Source organism: Melitaea cinxia, chromosome 30 (assembly GCF_905220565.1).
Source record: "Melitaea cinxia chromosome 30, ilMelCinx1.1, whole genome shotgun sequence".
NCBI lineage: Eukaryota > Metazoa > Arthropoda > Insecta > Lepidoptera > Nymphalidae > Melitaea > Melitaea cinxia.
The window spans coordinates 2,494,601-2,515,150 of NC_059423.1; the positions used below are offsets into that span (position 1 = coordinate 2,494,601).

The window sequence follows — 20,550 nt, forward strand, 5'->3', positions numbered from 1 at the left end:
AAGGAATTTGACTATGTTTTTTCTGTATAGTAATCTTTTTTTTTTTTTTTCTTTAAGAAAATGTAACTATTTTTTATCAATAAATCAGATTGTTAAGCTCGCTAGGCACCGACCTAATAAATGGAATGGTGAATGACAAAGCTAACTGTCGAAATACAAGTAGCCCTAGCAGTAGCGTATTTATCAGTAGGGTGAGTATGGATGTGGATGAGCGAATTTTCGGGTTTGCGGTAAATTTGGTTTAGTTTTTTTGTGTTACAAAAAAAAAAAAATATTCAGAAAATGGGTCTCGAAAATTTGACAAAAATATCAATATTCCAGATACACACTGTCCAGAGTACTTACCACTCACAATCTCCGAATTACCACACGCTCTGTAAAATATACTTTTGGGACGATGAATTATAAAAACAATTTTTAAAGATCAGGGATTCGTCTTTTAAATGCACATTAAATATAACATCTAAGTCTAAACGCTTTTAACGCCGAGCGAGAGAGAGAAAGAGAGAGAAAGAAAGAGAAAGAGAGAGAAAGAGGAAGAGAGAGAAAGAGAGAGAGATACTAGAAGCTGGAGAAAGTTTTTCTCCTATAATTTTCTCCTATAATGTTGGAATAAGAAACATTGGATATAAATATTGAAGAGCGTTGAATTATTTCACTCTTCGGTAGTTACAAGATGCCCTTTAAAATATCATATTACGTACATGAGCATAATATGTAAATCAAATTATTTAAAGTATCTATACTTACGGCGAGCAAAAGTCCCATCTGACTGTTTGGTCTCTTTCCTTTAGGGTAGAAGTAGTGTGCAAGAGTCACTAGAGGGTCGTTGTACCTGTAAAAATATTTTATGTTAATCAAAAATAATGAAGTGATTTCGGTTTATTAATTTTCATTGCAGTATTAAGTGAAGTCCAGAATTTCAAAAAGAAATCAATGAGGTAGGACACAGGAGGAAGTTTCCTGCTAAAAATATGGAGCAGCCCGACTGGGGTACCTCGACCTTACAGAAGATCACAGCTAAATAATACTGCTTTTAAGCAGTGTTTTATTCCTATTGGTGAGTACGGTAAACAAAGCTTCCGGGGGGAATTAGGGATAGGGTCGGCAAAGCGCTTGCTTCTGGTGTTGCAGACGTCTATAAGCTATGGTGATCGCTTACAATTAGGTGAGCCGTACGCTTGTTTGCTGACTTAGTTATACATTCAAAAAAATTGCCACATTGTCACGTTATTTAACAGTAACTCAGATCGATCATAGATTTTTTTAAACAAATGTATTATGAACTAGTAAAGGATTTGATTTTAATTTTGGTTTTATGAAATTTTCATAGACTAAAATGTAGTTTTCTAGTCTATCGCATTATATTAAAAATCTTTTGACGCAAAAAAAATCAAAAAGAAAGAAAAAAGCCTTCTGCCTTTTGGCTATTCCACTAGTTAGCTAGTTATGGGTTCGATCGTCACGCATGACAATGTTACATGATAATGTAATACAAATATTTGCCATGGTCTGGGCGTTTGTTCTTGTGTATGTTTCTGGACACCAACACAGAAGTATATCCTAGTTAGCGCCGTTGAATGTGAGCCGTTAGTTTATTAATGTTATAACTTACCCAAAGACCAATTCTTCAGCGGTAACATGAACAAATGGTTTAGCTCTTTCTCTGTACGTAATTGCTAAGCCAGAAACGAGCAAGTTGAACAGCCAGCCCGCGAGGTTTGGTGAGAATGAGGTGACTGTCTGAGGAGAAAGTATTTTTGAAAAAACTATGGAAGTTATATATACTTTATTTCACCAATGAAACGAACCAACTAAAATGGGTCTTCAGGAAATTTTTATAAAGGTTATTTACATTTTTTTAATGCAAAGTTGGTATTCTTTGTACTGACTTCAAAAAGAGTACAAGGAAAATTCGACAATTTTTTTTATTTTTGTTGTCTCATAACTTTGTACTGGGTGTACCGATTTTGATGATTCATTTTTATAATCGAAAACTGGTTCTTGTCATGTGGTTCCATCTAAATTAGAGCGAGTTCTGACGAGTACTTCTTGAGTTATCCCTAACAATACGAAGGATCAGAGCTTAATCCACCACGCTGCTCCAATGCGGATTGGCGGATATATTCCCTACTATGAGTAACGATCGCTATCAGGTGTACATGATAACAACCGGGATCGACGGCTTAACATGCTTTCTGAGGCACGGTGGGGAGACCCACAAGGACTGCACAAACACCCAGACCACGGCAAACACCTGTATGGCCAATACAAATGTTTGTCATGTGCGGGGATCGAACCCGCAACCGCCAGCGCAACAGGTAAAATCCATGGCTGTAACCCTTGCGCCAACGCGGCAGAGATTTAGCTCCCTTCCATTAAAAAGAATTTTATAGCTAAAGTATTCGGTTCAAGATAACATTAACGGTGAAGATGTACTGAGGTAAAGCACAGTAGGAATTACCTGCTCAAAATATGGAGCAGCCCTACTGGGGTAGACCTTACAGAAGACCACAGCTAAATAATACTGTTTTCAAGTAGTAATGTGTTTCTGTTGGTGAGTAAGGCGATCAGAACCTTGGAGAGGGGGGTGGGATTGGGTCGGCAACGCGCTTATTATATATTAAAACACAATTTTTAAAAGAGTACATGCGAAGTTACATTCCGATTTTTCTCTGCAGAATCTACATTCAGAGTCGTAACTTCAGTTCGAACGATAATTAATTCATTGAAACAAATATAATTTATTTTGTAAAATGATGATTCGAAAGAGCTCTTATGGACTACTTAAATAATGTAATTTTTCATTTCGATTTTGACTTCTATATGGAGCAGCTCGTGCCCAACGGTGGGACGTTATATACACACGTGTACGTACTTACCAAAAGCGGTATGTTTGGTACGACGAGTTTTTGATTCTTGTCGACAGATAGTTCAGGAACGAATCGCAATATTTTGTTGTGTTGGTACGTAACCGTGTCGTTATCGTGGAATTTGATGTTGACCTTCTCCATATCTTCTCTGTGAACAAAAATAATTTATATAAATAAAAAAGTAATTTTATTTATTTATTAATTTATTAAACTTTACTCCACACACAAAAAAGATACATTTCAGAACGATTAGATATAAAAACAAGTAATGTATGCAAAGGCGGCCTTATCGCTTATAGCGATTTCTTCCAGGCAACCTTTAATAAAAGCAGTATATGAAAAATATGTCGGTAATAATAAAGTAATCGCTAAATGTGTCATAATTTCACGAGCACCGAACTAAACGCAGTTAAAACCATGAAAGTAATATACTAAATATAATAAAGTATATTATTAACGACAATAAATACACTAAAATAAATGTAGGCTATAAAACATACCAGTATAAAATCCGACGTTAATAGCTTATCACTCTTGTAAGTATACCTTGTATCCCTTTTATATGGAATTCCTCAGATTAAATAGATATTATTTAGCAAAAACTAATAAATATTTTTAAAAACAAAACTTAGCCGAATCGCTGCTGTTCTGAGGATTTTATATTCTTTTATTTATTCGATTACAAACATAAGATACCTCACAAGACATTCTAAAAGTACGAAAAAAAATAGGTTTTATTTATCTAACTGTTCAGGTGATCAAAGCATGCGTGATAAGCCTGTACCTTGTTGCTGACGTTGCAATTAAACACAAATAACAGAAATAATGCTGTGTGGTTACGGCATTAAAGAATATAGCCACCCCTCTCCTCTCGTGGGTGTCGTATAAGGAGACTAAGGGATACAGAATTCCACTACCACCTTGGAACTTATAAAGCCGACCGATGGCGGGATAACCATCCGACTGCTGGCTTTGAAATACACAGGTCGAAGACGAGCAGCAGCGTCTTCGGTGCGACAAAGCCAACCCTGCGGTCACCAACCCGCCTAGCGCTTGCCCAGTGTGGTGACTTTGGGCAACACACATAAGTTCACGCCATTTTTTTTTGGCGCGAACTTGTGGAGGCCAATGTCCAACAGTGGACTGCGATAGGCTGAAGTGAGTGGCACAGTAGTCACAGTGGTGAGCTGATGAGCTAGTGGCCGAGAGTTCCATCCTCATTCTTTGTCGTTGTCTGTGTGTTTGTGTTTATTTTATGTGTTTCTGGACTCAAGACACAGAATTTAAATTCGTGTTTGATGTTTGATATTAATTTATTGATTTATAAAGAAACTAGCTGTACCCGCGACTTCTTCCGCGTCTAATTGACACCACTTACCCAATTTAGATACTAAGTTTCCTTTCTATGTATGGGTTGTCTGGAAGAAATGGCTAATTAGCCATAAGTCCGCCCATTGTACTTCACTGTCTGTAACTATTATATATTTGTGGTGTACAATAAAGTATAAAATAAAATAAATAAAAAATTTAACAAAAAAGTTGTTGTTCAGTTCGCAGAGTTCTTATAATTGTGTTTGCTCGCAAACGAAAAAAAACCGACTTCAATTACATCGACGAGTAATACAACGTAAGGTGACGAAAATAATGTCAAGTAACTACGCGTTATTAAAGATTACTCAGAAAGTAGTTATCAGATCTCAATAAAATTTATATGTGACCACATGACAAACATCAGCTTTCGATTAAATTAAAAATTATTAAAATGACCGATTTTCATAATTCTTTTTTTGTTGGAAAGAAGATATCCCTAGTTTAGTACCATGATAAGGAAACCAGGATCTGATGATGGGTCCCAGAGAAAACGAGGGAACTTTTTGAAAATCCGCAATAACTTTTTACTGGGTGTACCGATTTTGATAATTTTTAATTTAATCGATAGCTGATGTTTGTCATGTGGTCACATATAAATTTTATTGAGATCTGATTAATACTTTTTGAGTAATCTTTGATAACGCGTAGTTACTTGACTATTTTTGCGTCGATCTACGTTGTATTACTCGTCGATGTAATTGAAGTCGGTTTTTTTTTTGTCATATGTTCCGTAAAACTAAAACTTGTTTGTAAACTAAACTATAATTAATACTTATTTAAATTTAAGATTGAACACGGAAAATTTTTTCTTTGATATATTAAGGTGGTGATAGACGTGCGAACTTTAAGTACGCGGTTTTAAGGATCGCCTACTTACTCGGCTCGACGTCGGTGACACGCGTGAAGCTTACTCATTCTGTATTGCGATATCGTCGACAGAAGAAGCTTTGTGTTACTTAGGAATTGTATCGTATTACATTATAAAAACCAAAAAAAGATGAAGTTCTGAAATAATTCATTTTGAGTAATTTCTCAATCAAAATTAACAAAAATTACAAATACCTATACTACAAGCGTTGCGCGTCCACGGACTAGCGAAACATAATTGTGTTTAAAAAAAACCGACTTCAATTACATCGACAAGTAACACATCGTAGGTAGACGAAAAAACAGTCACGTAAATACGCATTATTAGATATAACTCAAAAACTACTTATTAGATCGCAATAAAATTTAAATGGGAACACACGATGTAGAAAACCTTTTGATTAAAATAAAAATCATGGAAATCAGTCCACCTAGTCAAAAGTTCTAAAGTTCTTAATCGAATTGAGAACCTCCTCCTTTTTTGAAAGTCAGTTAAAATTGGCGGCTTGCGGCTCGCAGTGCTGCCACACGTACGAGCGGAGGCGGGTTACGAGCAAAATTTCAAACTTGTCGGATCGCCAACGAACTTACTCGGCGGTTTTAAAGTACGCGTACTTAGGGTGACACACTAACGAAAAAAATCGTCGAGTCACAAGTTCGCGAACTTACTCGCACGTCTATCACCCCCTTTATAGATCAAACAATATATAAATATTTATCACTTTACGTCATTAGTTGAGTTCTTCAAAACAAATTTTTAAATTTTATTTAAAACTAGGTTTTTGCTTGCGGCTTCGCCTGTTTAGACTACACGATTTAGTCTGTTCTGTTATCACCCGTATGTTATAACGTAATCTCCTGGTGAAAGAATTTTTAAAATACGTTTAATTATTATTTGAGTCTATGTATTACAAAGACACTTACAAATTTTTATACTACAAAGATGGCTAACAAGCCTACTGTCAGCTCAATGTCTCCTCAGGTGATCTGATCACCTTACTCACCACAGGAACACAACACTGCTTGAAAGTAGTATAATTTAGCTGTGATCTTCTGTAAGGTTTAAGATACTTCCCCAGTCGGGCTGCTTCAGACTTTGAGCCGGATACTTCTTGCTCTCATCATCATCAGTTCAGCCTATTACAGTCCACTGCTGGACATAGGCCTCCACAAGTTCGCGCCAAAAAAGGAATGAACTCATGTGTTTTGCCCATAGTCACCACGCTGGGCAGGCGGGTTGGTGACCGTAGGACTGGCTTTGTCGTGTCGAAGATGCTGCTGCCTGTCTTCGACCTGTGTATTTCAAAGCCAGCAGTTGGATGGTTATTCCGCCATCGGTCGGCTTTATAAGTTCCAAGGTGGTAGTGGAACTTTTTTATCCCTTAGTCGCCTCTTACGACACCCACAGGAAGACCCACAGGCATCAATGCTCTACCCTACCTCAATACTTTATATTATTTAAGGTGGGTTTTTAAAACAAGTAATTTGATAATAAGCGCAACGAAAAAAAATATAATTAATTACTTTAAGCACTTTCGCGAATTTTAACGTCCGTTTTTAAAATAATTGTTTATGTTAATTATAATTTCTCTTTTTAATGATTTTATATAATTAGTTCTTATTATTATTGACATACAGTAACAGTAACATTGCTGTTCAACCAACAACAACCCTGTTGTTGGTTTGATTTCAGGGCTCAGGATTGATGCGATATTTATATACATTGTAAGCGACGCAATATTATCTGTGACCCATGTACAATATAATCTGTAATGTGGTACAAATTGGTATGTTGGTAAAATGTTAATATAGTGTAAGGTATATTATAAGACATTATGGTAGTCGTCCAGTAACCGTCGCTGCGATCGGCACGTTTAAATTAAGTCATTTGTAAAAGCTTCCATCTATCCTCAATAAATATATCCTCACCACAAGTGTTTTCTATCCGTCCAAGATCGACCTTCTACATACATATATACCATGAATTTACAAAAAAATTATATTAACCAGCTATTATTACCTAAGGCGTTAAGCTGTCTATATTTGATAATTATTTTTCTCATGATCATTCATAATTTTCATAAAATCAGCGTTACGAAGTTCGTCCTGTCATTTACTAAGTAATATAAATTGCCAATATTTTTTTTTTTTTGTAAACAGGAATTAAAATTAGCGTTTACCTGAGTTATAGAAATATGGTTATTTATTTTATTTAAAAAATTATAACCGTTGACTTTATAAAATAAAATTCACACGTATCACTTTACCTGCTTCAAGACAAGGAGGTGAAGTGACAGATGGTATGGGTACTAAATGTTTGAAATCAAATTTATAAATTAGCGCTTGATTATAATCCTATAACACACATTTTTTTTAATTAGGCCATACAGATGTTTATCGTAGTCTGGGCGCTTGTGCTTATGATAGATGGATTTACATCTCAGTACCTGTTTTAATGAAGAGATGGACCTACAATACCACCATATGGAGAGGACCACAAGGAAAAAGAAAGAGAGAAAGACACTCTCACCCGATGAAAGGATGAAATAAAAAAAGTTGCTGGCCCAAAGTGGTGGCTAATCGCACAGGACAGAGAGAAGTGGGCATCATTGGAGGAGGCCTTTACCCAACCTGGGGACCTTGTTTAACCTAAGTAATTTAGTATAAGTAAAAGTAAATAATTATAAGCAACTAGTAAAACTTTATAATAATATATTAATAATAGTTTCTCTTGTACTATAGCACGGTCAAATAAAGACTTTTATTTATTTATTTATTTTTAATTTATTTTTTATTTTTTTATTTTATTTATTTATTTACCTGTTTTAATAAAGAATAAAAATAAACGCTTCACATTCTACGGCCCTCGGTAGGATTTTTCCTATGTCAGGGGTCCGGAAACACAACATCTATATGGCCAATACAAATGTCTGTCGTGAGCGGGGATCGAACCCGCGATCGCCACCGCAACAGCCAGTGCTGTGACTTCTGCGCTAACGCGTCGTCACGGTTCAATGGTTATTATAAACGCTATTTGACGGATGACTGTATCCACCGGATATAAGTTTATAATATATTTTTGTTTTTTAACATCGAATTCTATTATACGTATGAGATAAGCTTGAGCGACTACAAAATCTCGCTATCCGGTTGTCTGGGTGTTTGTGCAGTCCTTGTGGGTCTCCAGCCGTCGGTCCCGGTTGTTATCATGTACACCTGATAGCGATCGTTACTCATAGTAGGGAATATATCCGCCAACCCGCATTGGAGCAGCGTGGTGGATTAAGCTCTGATTCCTCTCCTACATGGGAAAAAAGGCCTATGCCCAGTAGTGGGATATTACAAGCTGAAGCGTAAATTTAACCATGTTTCTGAATTTCACTTAAAGCTCAAGTGGCTTTTTTTACGCTCTCGCCGGAACCTGCATAATCTTCCTCTACTGTACTGTGTTATTTGATACTAAGGCTCCGTCTTACTTAAAGAAAAATTTGAATATTTGAGGAATGCTTCGGTATCAAGGACATTGCGAAGTCATGTAGTGAAGATGCCGATGCACAAAAGTAAGTTTTTCAGTCAGTCCTTTACTGTTGAAGCTATAAGTTTATGAAATAGTCTGCCGTTGTATATAAAAGAGGTTGAGCCACTACAGGCATTTAGTATGTAAAAATTTACTATGTTAAACGGACGACATAAAATGAGTTTTTAGCCTACTTCAAAAAAGGAGGATGTTACTCAATTCGACCGTATATATTTTTTTTATGTATGTTCGGGGATAACTCCGTCGTTTATGAATCGATTTTGATAATTCTTTTTTTGTCGGAAAGGAGATATCTCTAGTTTAGTACCATGATAAGGAAACCAGGATCTGATGATGGGATCCTAGAGAAATCGAGGGAAACCCTCGAAAATCCGCATAACTTTTTACTGAGTGTACCGATTTTAATGATTTAATCGAAAGCCGATGTTTATCATGTAGTCACATTTAAATTTCATCGAGATCTGACGACAATTTTTTTGAGTAATCTTTGACAATGCGTATTTACTTGACTAATTTTTCGTCTACCTACGTTGTATTACTTGTCGATATAATTGAAGTCGGTTTTTCTTCGTTTGCCTGCAAACACAATTATGTTCTAATATGTTTTCCCTCAGAGTTTAATATGTTTATTATTAATTTTGTCAATTATAATAATAAGATTGTTTTTTATTTATTTATTAGTTTATAATAAGGTTATGTATTATTAATGTATGTGTGTAAGTATGTATGTATTCATGTGTGTATGTATGCATTTATAAAAGTATAGTCTGTAGTAATGTGTATGTATTAGCATGTAAGTTTATCATATAACTACACCACCTACCCTGTCTCGAGATTATATTAAATTTATCCTTCCTTTACTTGGGTTGTCTGGAAGAAATGGGTAAATAGTCATAAGTCCGCTCATTGTACTTCACAGTCTGTAAATGTTTTTCAATGTGTTTAATGTTTAAAATGTAGTTGTGGTGTACAATAAAGTATAAATAAATAAATAAATATTTCTATTCTTAATTGTGAATCAGGAAGTTGTAGTTTCTTTATTGAGACAAAAAACGTTTATCACTTCTACAGGTGAGTCTATTCGTAACTTATGTGCAAGATTAACTTGCATGCATAACGGGTGAAAAAGGCCCTTGGTGGGGGCCTTTGAGTTAATTATGTATACCAGTGGTCGCCCGGTGGTCGAAAATTCGAGAAATATTTAATTCAAATTATAATTTTGACCATTGTTACCGTTCTGTTGTCAAAAACTTTAAATAATAAACAAAAGGGTATATTTGTGTGTGTGGTAGTGTGTGTCATGTTTTTATTTTTTATTGATTTAGTGTATTTTTTATTCATAATTGTAAAAAAATATTAGCATTCATCACTCCTTCTTTATATAAATATGCTTTTTTACCACTATAGAAACGACGCCGCGTTGGCGCAACGGTTACAGCCATGGATTGTACCTGTTGCGCTTGTTTGTTTGTTGCGGGTTCGATCCCCACACATGACAAACATTTGTATTGGCCATACAGGTGTTTTCCGTGATCTGAGTGTTTGTGCAGTCCTTGTGGGTCTCCCCACGTGCCTTGTATAGCACGTTAGGCCGTTGGTCCCGGTTGTTATCATGTACACCTGATAGCGATCGTTACTCTTAGTAGGCAATATATCCGCTAACTCGCATTGGAGTAGCGCGGTGAATCATCATCGCTCTGATCCTTCTCCTACATGGGGAAAAAAGCCTATGCCCAGTAGTGGGATATTACAGGATGAAGCGAATAACTTGCTAAGTATTCGTCAATTTTTATTTTAAGGGCAATTTAAGTGTATCAACAATTACCATAATCAATCATCAACCAAATACATTTACGTAAAACTAAATTGAAATAGAACAAATTCGCATGTCTGCATTACTGTGTATTAAAATAAATAACAAATTAAATATGAATTTTAACCTTTCCAAGTCCTAATTGTGGAGTTTCTTATATATGCGCACACTTACTCGCATACACACAAATAAACAGATACCCAGACACTCACACACATACAAATACACACGCACAAAATTAGTATTTTTATATTATCTACCATAAAAAAAAAATTGGCCTCGCAGCCTATGCTGAAATCCGACCCCTAAAGTTGATTAATTTTCAGTGACCTCCAGATAAGTATTCTAGGTATTATAAGCGTGAAGTTTGGGTGGAGGTGTGTTTTATTGTTATTGTTAATACGATTATAATAAACGATAGATATATTGTATGATTTCGATTTCTTTTAAAATATTGTATCTGCGCGGTCTCGCTTATCTGTTGACTGGCGACAAAAAATCAATCAAAAAAAGTAACAAACGCACTAGACGCCACTACGATTTTCGAAGGTTCCCCTCGATTTCTCTGAGATGCCATCTTCAGATTCTGGTTTCCAACCAAATCCACTCCAACCAACACAATCCAAACCAATCGGTTCATAAACGACAAAGTTATCCGCGAAATAAATAAACAAAGAATGATCAAAATCGCTATGTGCACATAAAAACTACAGGCAATTTGGGAGCCCCCTCCCTATTTTAAAAAACGATTCGTTTTACATACGAACCGTTAAATTAAATTAGGAACTGGGCTATAGGGCACTCGAACAAGGCCCGTCAAAATATTATGATATGATATCAACGTCCGCTAAATCAGGTGATATTTTTTGACGCTTCCGTTTAAACTATAGATAAAAATTCCTGTGAAGTGTGGAAAGTTGCATTTACGCTGATGGCAGCGTATTCTAGTTCCGTTCTAAGTAAATTTATTTATATAAATAATATCTAGCTAAGCGAACTTCGTTACGCTTCAGCCTGTATTATCCCTCTTCTGAGCATTGGCCTCTTTCCCCGTGTAGGAGAAGGATCAGAGCTTAATTGACAACACTGCTCCAATGCGGGTTGGCGGATACATTCCCTGCTATGAGTAACGATCTCTATCATATATTTATGATAACAACCGGAACCGGCTTAACGTGCTCTCCGAGGCACGGTGGGGAGATCTACAAGGGCAGACATCCAAACCGGAAAGACATATTTGCATAAATACAAATACCCACCCCGAGCGGGCATCGAACCCGTAAACCGTCGGTGTTCTAGGCGATTACTCGCGCCGCTACACTAGAACGGTTGATGTTACATTGTTCAGTTTAATATAATTTGACGTAAGGATTTGTATACTAATACTTTGTTTAATGAAGGTATTATAATGAAACAACTTTTTCAGGGAGGACTTCTCGTGACCATGGTTGCATGGTTTCATTATAATGAATAATTCATTATTTATTTATAAATACTGTATATCTTAATATATATAAATCTCGTGTCACAATGTTTGTCCTCAATGGACTCCTAAACTACTTAACCGATTTTAGTCAAATTTGCACACCGTGTGCAGTTTGATCCAACTTAAAAGATAGGCTATATTTTATTTTGATATATTATGTTATTATTATATTTCAGAAAAAAATAAGGTGATACGAAGTTCGCCAGGTCAGCTAGTAACTGTATATGTTTATGTTATGTTTACTGTACTGTTATGTTTTTGATAATTAATTTTCATATTATATTGTTAATTTAATTTTATCATTTTTTATACATTTTTTATACAACTATGTCCGCAATCAAACGTACGGCTCGATGATGGTAAGCAATTACTGCAGCTTACAGACGCCAGAAGCATAGCAAGCGCGTTGCCGACCTTACCCCCAGTCCCCCCAGGAGCTCTGGTCACCAACAGGAACACAACATGTCTTGAAAAATATCCAATTCATATTTAAATAAATACTAGACGATACAAACTGTAAAGTCATTGTTTTTACTGAATATTTGGAGCAGGAATTTCCTGCTGTGCCTTATCTCAGTTTAAATTATTATCTCTATTGATAGGGGTTGTATGTAGTCTAACTTTAGGAGCGTAGAATCACGTCGGCCATCGAAAAGGGAGGATCCTCCGACCAGACGGTTGTTGTGTCTGGCGGGCTAACGCCCCGACGGTTGTTGTCGGGATTTTGTATATATACTTATTCACTTTGAAAACTCTGATAGCGCGATGTAGCATACGTCAGTTTTCTCTAATTACGTAGTTTGTAGTCGTTCGTATTTCGCGCGATAGATGTCGCCACATAACTAATAACTAATAAGATCTGTATCTAATATCTAATCTAACTAATAAGAAGACCGCCTTTTTACTTTCATAAAAGAAAATTTAATGTAAACCTTAATATAAAGAATTAAATAAAATAATAAATAATTTGATGAATGAAAAAACTAACACGCAAAAAATATATTTTAGTGATTATTAATTTGAAGATAACGCAGGGTATTTGATGTAAAAAGGTTTGAAACGTATCATTAATTATAAAGATAAACTTGACAAATACGTAAGCAATTACACGAGTTTCTTAGAAATTGCTAAAAAGGTCCTCGTAAAGGCATACACTGGGGTCAAGGGCATATCACATTGGTATTTGTATAAAGAACACAATTATAAAAACAGAAAATGATTTTAATTCCGAAAATCGAAGATTTGATTGTACATGAATAATTGTATTTGCGCGCAGTGAAAAAAAAACCGACTTCAACACAACGAACTATATAACGTAGGTGTGTAGCCACAAAAATAGTCAATTAAATGCGCATTATTATTTAACTCAAAAAGTACTTATCAGATCTCAATCAAATTCAACTGGGATCACACTACAAGCGCAAGCTTTAAAAAAAATAATCATCTAAATCGGTACTCTCAGTTAAAGTCTAAATTAGATTTATCACTACACATTTTTTTTATAAAACTAAGTCGGCAAACAAGCGTACGGCTCACCTGATGGTAAGCGATTACCGTAGCTTATAGACGCCTGCAACACCAGAAGCATCGCAAGCGCGTTGCCGACCCAATCCCCAATCCCCCAGGAGCTCTGGTCACCTTACTCACCAACAGGAATACAATACTGCTTGAAAACAGTATTATTTAGCTGTGATCTTCTGTAAGGTCGAGGTACTTCCCCGGGCGGACTACTTCATATTTTGAGCAGAAAATTTCCTGCTGTCTGAGTAAACATATGTATAATTTAATACGCGACATAGGGAAATTCTAATACTTTGTATTTGCATACGAATTATTCTGCTAGTTAGATACGTTTGTTGTGCGTTCGTGCGTATGTCAGAACGAAACAAAAAATTTCAAAATGTTTAACAGTTTTTTGGTAGCCATAATGTCATATATATAAATAACTACATATGCCTGTTTCTGAAGGACATCCTCATGAATAAATACGAACGAATATTGTATATTTATTTGTCGTTTATATTATAATTAGGTGAACATTCTCGAAAAATACAAAACACGTCTTTGCAATAGTTCAAAATTTGTTAGTTAAATTTTTTTTAACAAATTGCTATTTTAGTAGTTTATGTGAGGTCATAATTAAAATATTAACTGGTATTATTCAATTTAAATAGACTTTTGAATATTTGAATAAATCGTAATTCAGATTTCTTAAATTTACTTAATGTTTATGTAGGGCTCAGCACGAGAGATTTTTTTTTTAAATCTGGAATGGTCCATTTGGCAAGTAACTCAATTTTATAGAAGATCACAGCTAAATAGCGCTGCTCTTAAGTATTCTTGTGTTCTTGTAGTGAGTAAGGTGGCCAGAGCTCCTGGGAAGGGTTGGGGATAGGGGTCGGTAATGCGCTAGAAATGCTCCTGGTCTTGCGGGCGTCAATACTATCTATCAGAGAGACCGTACGCTTGCCAAAGAAGCAAGCTTTTAAATTGTCATTTTACAAATTAAAATTATATATATTTTTTTATTAATTAATTATAGTTATAGTAAACAAAATGAAAAAAAAATAGTTAAGGTGAAACTACTACCGGTTCGGAATGTAGAAGCTCCAGAAAAACTCCGCAATTACTATTTTAGAATCTTTTGTTTAATCTACAAAGTATCTATGTATGTATGTATGTTGCATGTAAGCTGTAAATACCTAAAATTCTAATCTGAGCATTATTAACAACTGTAGTCGATTCTTTGGATTATCTGTTTATTCCAGCAAGTCACAACTCTCTGTTTTAGGATTGTTTTGCGTTGAATTGGTCGCGTTTTAAATTATTCCAACGTGGTTAAAAATCTTGGCGTCCACAGCTCTTTTTCTAGGTGACCATAAATGACTGAAATTAATCGCAGAATTTTTGCAACCTGAAATCTACGGCAACTAGATTCTTACGCCATTTCCTGCCTCGCACGACCACTATATGGAGTCAGCTGCGACCAACGGTATTTCCGAACCGATACGACTTAAAGACCTTCAAAAGAAGAGTATACTCCTATTTTAATGGCCAGCGACGCGCCTGCTAATCCGATACCGGTCTTGGTATGACTTTGTTGTTAAACATTTAAAGATAATATTCAAACTAGTCGCATCCAGAGGAACAAAAGTTCTAATAGGCCCCAAGAGCACTTTCAAATCGTCATTTTACAAATTAAAACTTTAAATATCAATAATTATATTTGTAGATGTAAAGTTACCACCGATCCGGAATGTAGATTCTGCAGAGAAGAATCGGCAAGAAACTCCGCAGTTACTCTTTTGAAAAATAATATATAAACTGTGTTTTACTACAAAATTAGTAACATGTTGCATAAAATGCAGCGTCACTAAGTCCACACATCTTTGTATGTGTATTATCTTAAAATACTTATAGAATTTCGAAATCCACACAATTGAATGCATCACTAAAGTCTAGTAACACACTACATCGTAGGCTTTCGACTCTCCATGGCATATCTAATATCCTCGTAACCCTTAGGAGCGTGATCACAGTGCTATCTCCGGTTCTGAATCCGGAGTGCCAAGGACTTAATAGACATTTAGACGCCAAGTACTGAGATAATTGGTCTTCCAAAATATGTTCTAGAACTTGCTTGAACTTTGTTGGAAAGACTGTGGGGATGGTGAAGTAGGTTTGTTGACTTTAGACATTGAAACAACGTAAGCTTTTGTCCATATAGAGGGTAATGAGCAAGTAGATATGGAACAGTTAAACAAGTGAATTAATAAAGAAAGCAATTCTGGGAGTATGAGGTGAATCATCGTGGAACATATCTCATCATAACTTCACGAGTATATGTTTCACAACTTCCTTCTGAGTAACCGATTGCAAGACAAAGGAATAACGCGACCGTAACATAATTTTAGACAAATTGGAGATAGTATTTGATGTTACGAGCACGTCCAATGCCATAGGAGAAGTTGAGAAATGATTGTTTAAGGCGTTCAAATCTACTGAATTGTCACCAGAATTTGATGATACGATTCATTCGTTTCAGTAGTGCTGTGGGTATAACGATGCTTCGCTACACGACACATTTTATAGAATCAGTTATGCTGGGACCTGTACTGATCAAAGTTGGCGTCAGTTAGGTATTTCCTCACATGAGACCTTGCTTTATCACACTTACTCATACACTGCTTTATTTCTGCTGAAATCCACGACGCTGGACTATTTTTTATTTTAACATGTTTTAAAGGAACGTGTTTATTGAACAAATTAAATACTGTAGATTTAGGCCTGGAAACCTTTGCGTCGGTGAGTACCTCATTAAAAACGGTTCGCAATCGAAGTCTAATGAAATCAGATTTTAACAAATGAAAACTGAACAAGTCTTCGCCTATAAGAACACCCAACCTTACGCTTTGAGCGGTGAGTCTGAGTTATTTGTGCTGTTCTTTTTCCAAATATTAAACGAATAAATAAATATCATGTAAATTGTGTAATGACGTTATACATTGGTATTAAAAGTTACAAAGGAATAGTTTAATTTATTGTTTTTAGCGCATTTTAAATAAAAGCTTGTTTTTTAGTCTTTTTATTTTTAATTTATTTAATAAATAAAAACGACGATAATCGAAGAATTCAAAATTTAACTTAAAATAAAATTCACATAGAAATTTTTTTACTTGCATTGCTTTATACTCGTAATTAGCTTAATATATGCTTCATTAAAATTTAATTAATCATTTATTTTAATTAAAAGACGTTGGCACTTAATTTATACTTATCTTATTACAATCTAAGTGATCATAACAAAAACACCATTTTCGAATCAGATTTTATCAGAATCTTACATACTTTAATTTAATTTATTTTAAAACAAATACGTACTAAATAATTAAATTATTTTTCATGAGAAATTTTTCATAAAACCACAAGAATAACTCTAAAAATTAAATCAACTAAAAATCATTTATATCATTGAGTAGAGTATAACGTTAAAATAAATAGTTATATAACACTAGCTGACTCGGCAAGTTGTCTTGCCGCTAAACGCTATTTAAAAATAGGGGTTGGTGTTAGAGGGGTTAAAATTTAGGGTAATTTGTATTTTTCAATACCAAATCATAATAAAATAAAAAATAAATAATTTATCTAAAAATTAACCCTTAATATTTAAGGGACATCTATATGGGATGGGGGGAAGGGGATATGGAGGAAATAGATGTTGTTCGATTCTCAGACCTACCCAATATGCACACAAAATTTCATGAGAATCGCTCAAGCCGTTTCGGAGGATTTTAGCTACAAACACCGCGACACGAGAATTTTATATACTCGTATTAGATTTTATATACGTTTTTTTATACAACTTAGTCGGCAAACAAGCGCTCACCTGATGGTAAGCGATTACTGTAGCTTATAGACGCCTGCAACACCAAAAGCATCGCAAGCGCGTTACCGACCCAATCCCCAATCCCCCCAGGAGCTCTGGTCACCTTACTCACCAACAGGAACACAATACTGCTTGAAAACAGCATTATTTAGCTGTGATCTTCTGTGATGTCGAGGTACTACCCCAGTCGGGCTGCTCCATATTTTGAGCAGGAATTCCTACCTCAGTTAAAAAGTTACCGTACCATGGCGTTTAGGCGAATGCAACACCAGAATCATCGCAAGTCCGACTGTTGCCAACTTTACCTCCGACTATGCGAGTAGTCGCATAAGACACGGCGGGCTCGACGTTTTAGACGGGATGGATATTTTGTATGTGTACAAATGTTACTTTCGGGTTTGGATGTTAATCTTTGTGAGTCTCCCCACCGTGCCTCGGAAAGCACGTTAAGCCGTCGGATCCGTTTGTTATCATAAATACCTCATAGCGCTCCTTACTTATAATAGGTAACATATCCACCAACCCGCACTGGAACAGTGTGGTGGATTAAGCTCCAATCATTTTTCTTCATGGAGAAAGAGACCTATGCCCAACAGTGGGATAAGCTATATGATATTATTATTTCACTACGATTTTTCCTTAAATTAACCTGAAGCCACGTATGTACCTTGTAATTGATAACATTGTTTTGTATTTTCACATCGAACGCGGAAGTTAGACACGCGGAACCAATTAATTTTTTAATTTAAATTTTAAATATTTATTTAATTTTAAGAATTATTTAAATACCCACGACAGATCTCCGACCAGATTTTTTGATTATTCATATTTCGAAAAAAAAACCTCAATATTTTGTATTATATTAACTAGAATAGGATACGCCAGTTCTTAGTTCGTTTGTTGCGAGATAGATGTCGCTACATAGTTATCCGTCAGATAGCTTTATTCTCAATCGGCGAAACAGAAAGGCACTTGAAACGTCTGTTTTAGATTAAATGAAATATATAAAATATAAGAATATGCATTTAATATTTTATTAATTTATTGAAACAACTAAAATTAAATATCAATATTCATAAAATATTAATAAAGCATTATAATAAATTAATATTTATACACTAAAATACGACAACCGTCTGTGTAGTGCTGCGTGTTCCGTGTGGCCGCCGGTGCTTATCGCCGGTTATGTTTTCGATTGCCCCTCGGAGTATTTGTATGAATATTTCTTGTCGATCTCGCTATCTGTCTTTGTTAGTCTTCAGAGAGCACGTTATGCCATCGGTCCCGGTTGTTATCATGTACACCTGATAGCGATCGTTACTCATAGTAGGGAATATTTTCGCCAACCCGCATTGGATCAGCGTGGCCTTCTCCTACATGGGGAAAGAGGCCTATGCCCAGCAAGCGGATATTACAGGTTGAAACGTTATTATCTATACATATAATAAAATGGTAGGAAAGTCAAAACTGTACATTAAATATTTTTTTAAAAGAATACTTGGGGTGTGATCTATAATCGATACCGAAGCCAAAAATATAGTTTTTAGAATCTTTGTCTGTTTGTCTGTATGTATGTCCGGGATAAACTTAAAAAGTATCGCATGGATTTACTTCAAATTAGGCACGAATATTATTAAGAAGTCGGGTCAACATAATTATAGGCTACATATTATCATGCTTATCACCTACCGGGAACGAGCAGTGAACCTTTATTTCCTCAACGCATTCTGTAACAACGTATAATCTAAGGACGCATATTTGAATATTGTTGTTATTATGTTAATAACCATGCTATATAAGCTAGCTTCATACTATAAAAATCACGCAATATAAGTAACAAGCCGATAAACATAATTAAATGAATATAAGTAGATAAGACAATTTTAAAGCAGCGCCATCTATGAGATTTTTCTGTAGATATGAAATGTAAAGAAGAAACGGGTAAATGAATGTTATTTTAAAAGGTATAATCGTAGGTATTTTTGATGCTATATAACGATCACGCAGACGACGTCGCGGGCAGCAGCTAGTATTATATAAAAATAATCGATATTTTTTTGAATACACGTTGTAAATCATCAACATTAGACTAATATTATTGATCAACAAATTTTGTCCTTAAAGAAAGGGTATCTTTACACCTGTTATAATATACACCTGATAGCGATCGTTACTTCTGCTGCGCCAACCCGCATTGGAGCAGCGTGGTGACTTGAGCTTTGATTCTTCTCCTATATGGGGAAAAAGGCTTATGCCCAGCAGTGGGATATTACAGGCTGAAGCGTCAAGCGTCATGTAAACTTGAAGTAAAAAATATTATCTTGTTTACCATTTCCTTGCGTTAATATGATATAAATTAAATCTACTGTTATAATTATAATAGTGTAAGAAATAATAATGTCATAAAGAAGAGAAATAATAAAAGAGAAAGAGAGAAATAATAATGTCAATAATCTTATCTTATGTATAAATAAAAATGAATGTAGCTAAGCGCATAACTCGAGAATGCCTCGACCAATTCGGCTAATTTATTTTTTGTGTGTTCCTTAAAGACTACTGTGTTCCTTAAGGAAGGAAGGAAGGTTTTAATACCACAATAAAAAAAAAATACTTTTAACAGAACGAAGTCCCGGGCAGCTAGTTTATTAATAATAATACGGAACTATTTTTAATTTGATTGACGTAAATTTTATTTTTAAAAGTGACTAAATGTTGACGAGACCAGTTACATTGATTCTATCTAATTATTTTTAACCGACTTCCAAAAAAGGAGGAGGTTCTCAATTCGACTGTTTTTTTTTTTATATAAACAGATACCACGTGTGCTATCATATCATTCACGTTGTTAATATGGGTATTAATTTACCAGCTGCTTCTACTGAGTAGTCAAAAAATTGACATTCTCTAGTAATACCCTTAGTACTACTTCTAGTAATAATAATTTGAATCAATTGATCAGAGGACAGAGGAACAAGGCTCTAGCTATCAATTACACAAAACAAGTTATATACCTATTAAGTAATCAATATTTAAGTAACAAGCGTTGTTAATAATGAACGGTTCACACTTAACGGTTCCCCCAGTAGGGTTTTCTCATGTGTTGATCCGGAAATGCATACAATACACAAACACAACGCCCAGACCACGACCAACATCTATATGGACGATACAAATCGAACTCGCGACCGCCAGCGCAACAGCCAGTGCGCCGCTGCG

The 20,550-nt window shown here is 35.2% G+C and overlaps 1 protein-coding gene across 1 annotated transcript in view; it reads right to left on the minus strand.

Moving 5' to 3' along the window:
• Positions 1–20,550, minus strand: part of LOC123668318 (scavenger receptor class B member 1) — a 92,451-nt gene that overhangs the window by 21,077 nt on the left and 50,824 nt on the right. Inside the window, exons 4-6 of the mRNA XM_045602076.1 lie at positions 2,883–3,021; positions 1,616–1,743; positions 751–835 (exon numbers count right to left, since the gene is read on the minus strand). Coding sequence (XP_045458032.1) covers positions 751–835; positions 1,616–1,743; positions 2,883–3,021 — 352 coding nt within the window. The remainder of the gene's footprint in view (positions 1–750; positions 836–1,615; positions 1,744–2,882; positions 3,022–20,550) is intronic.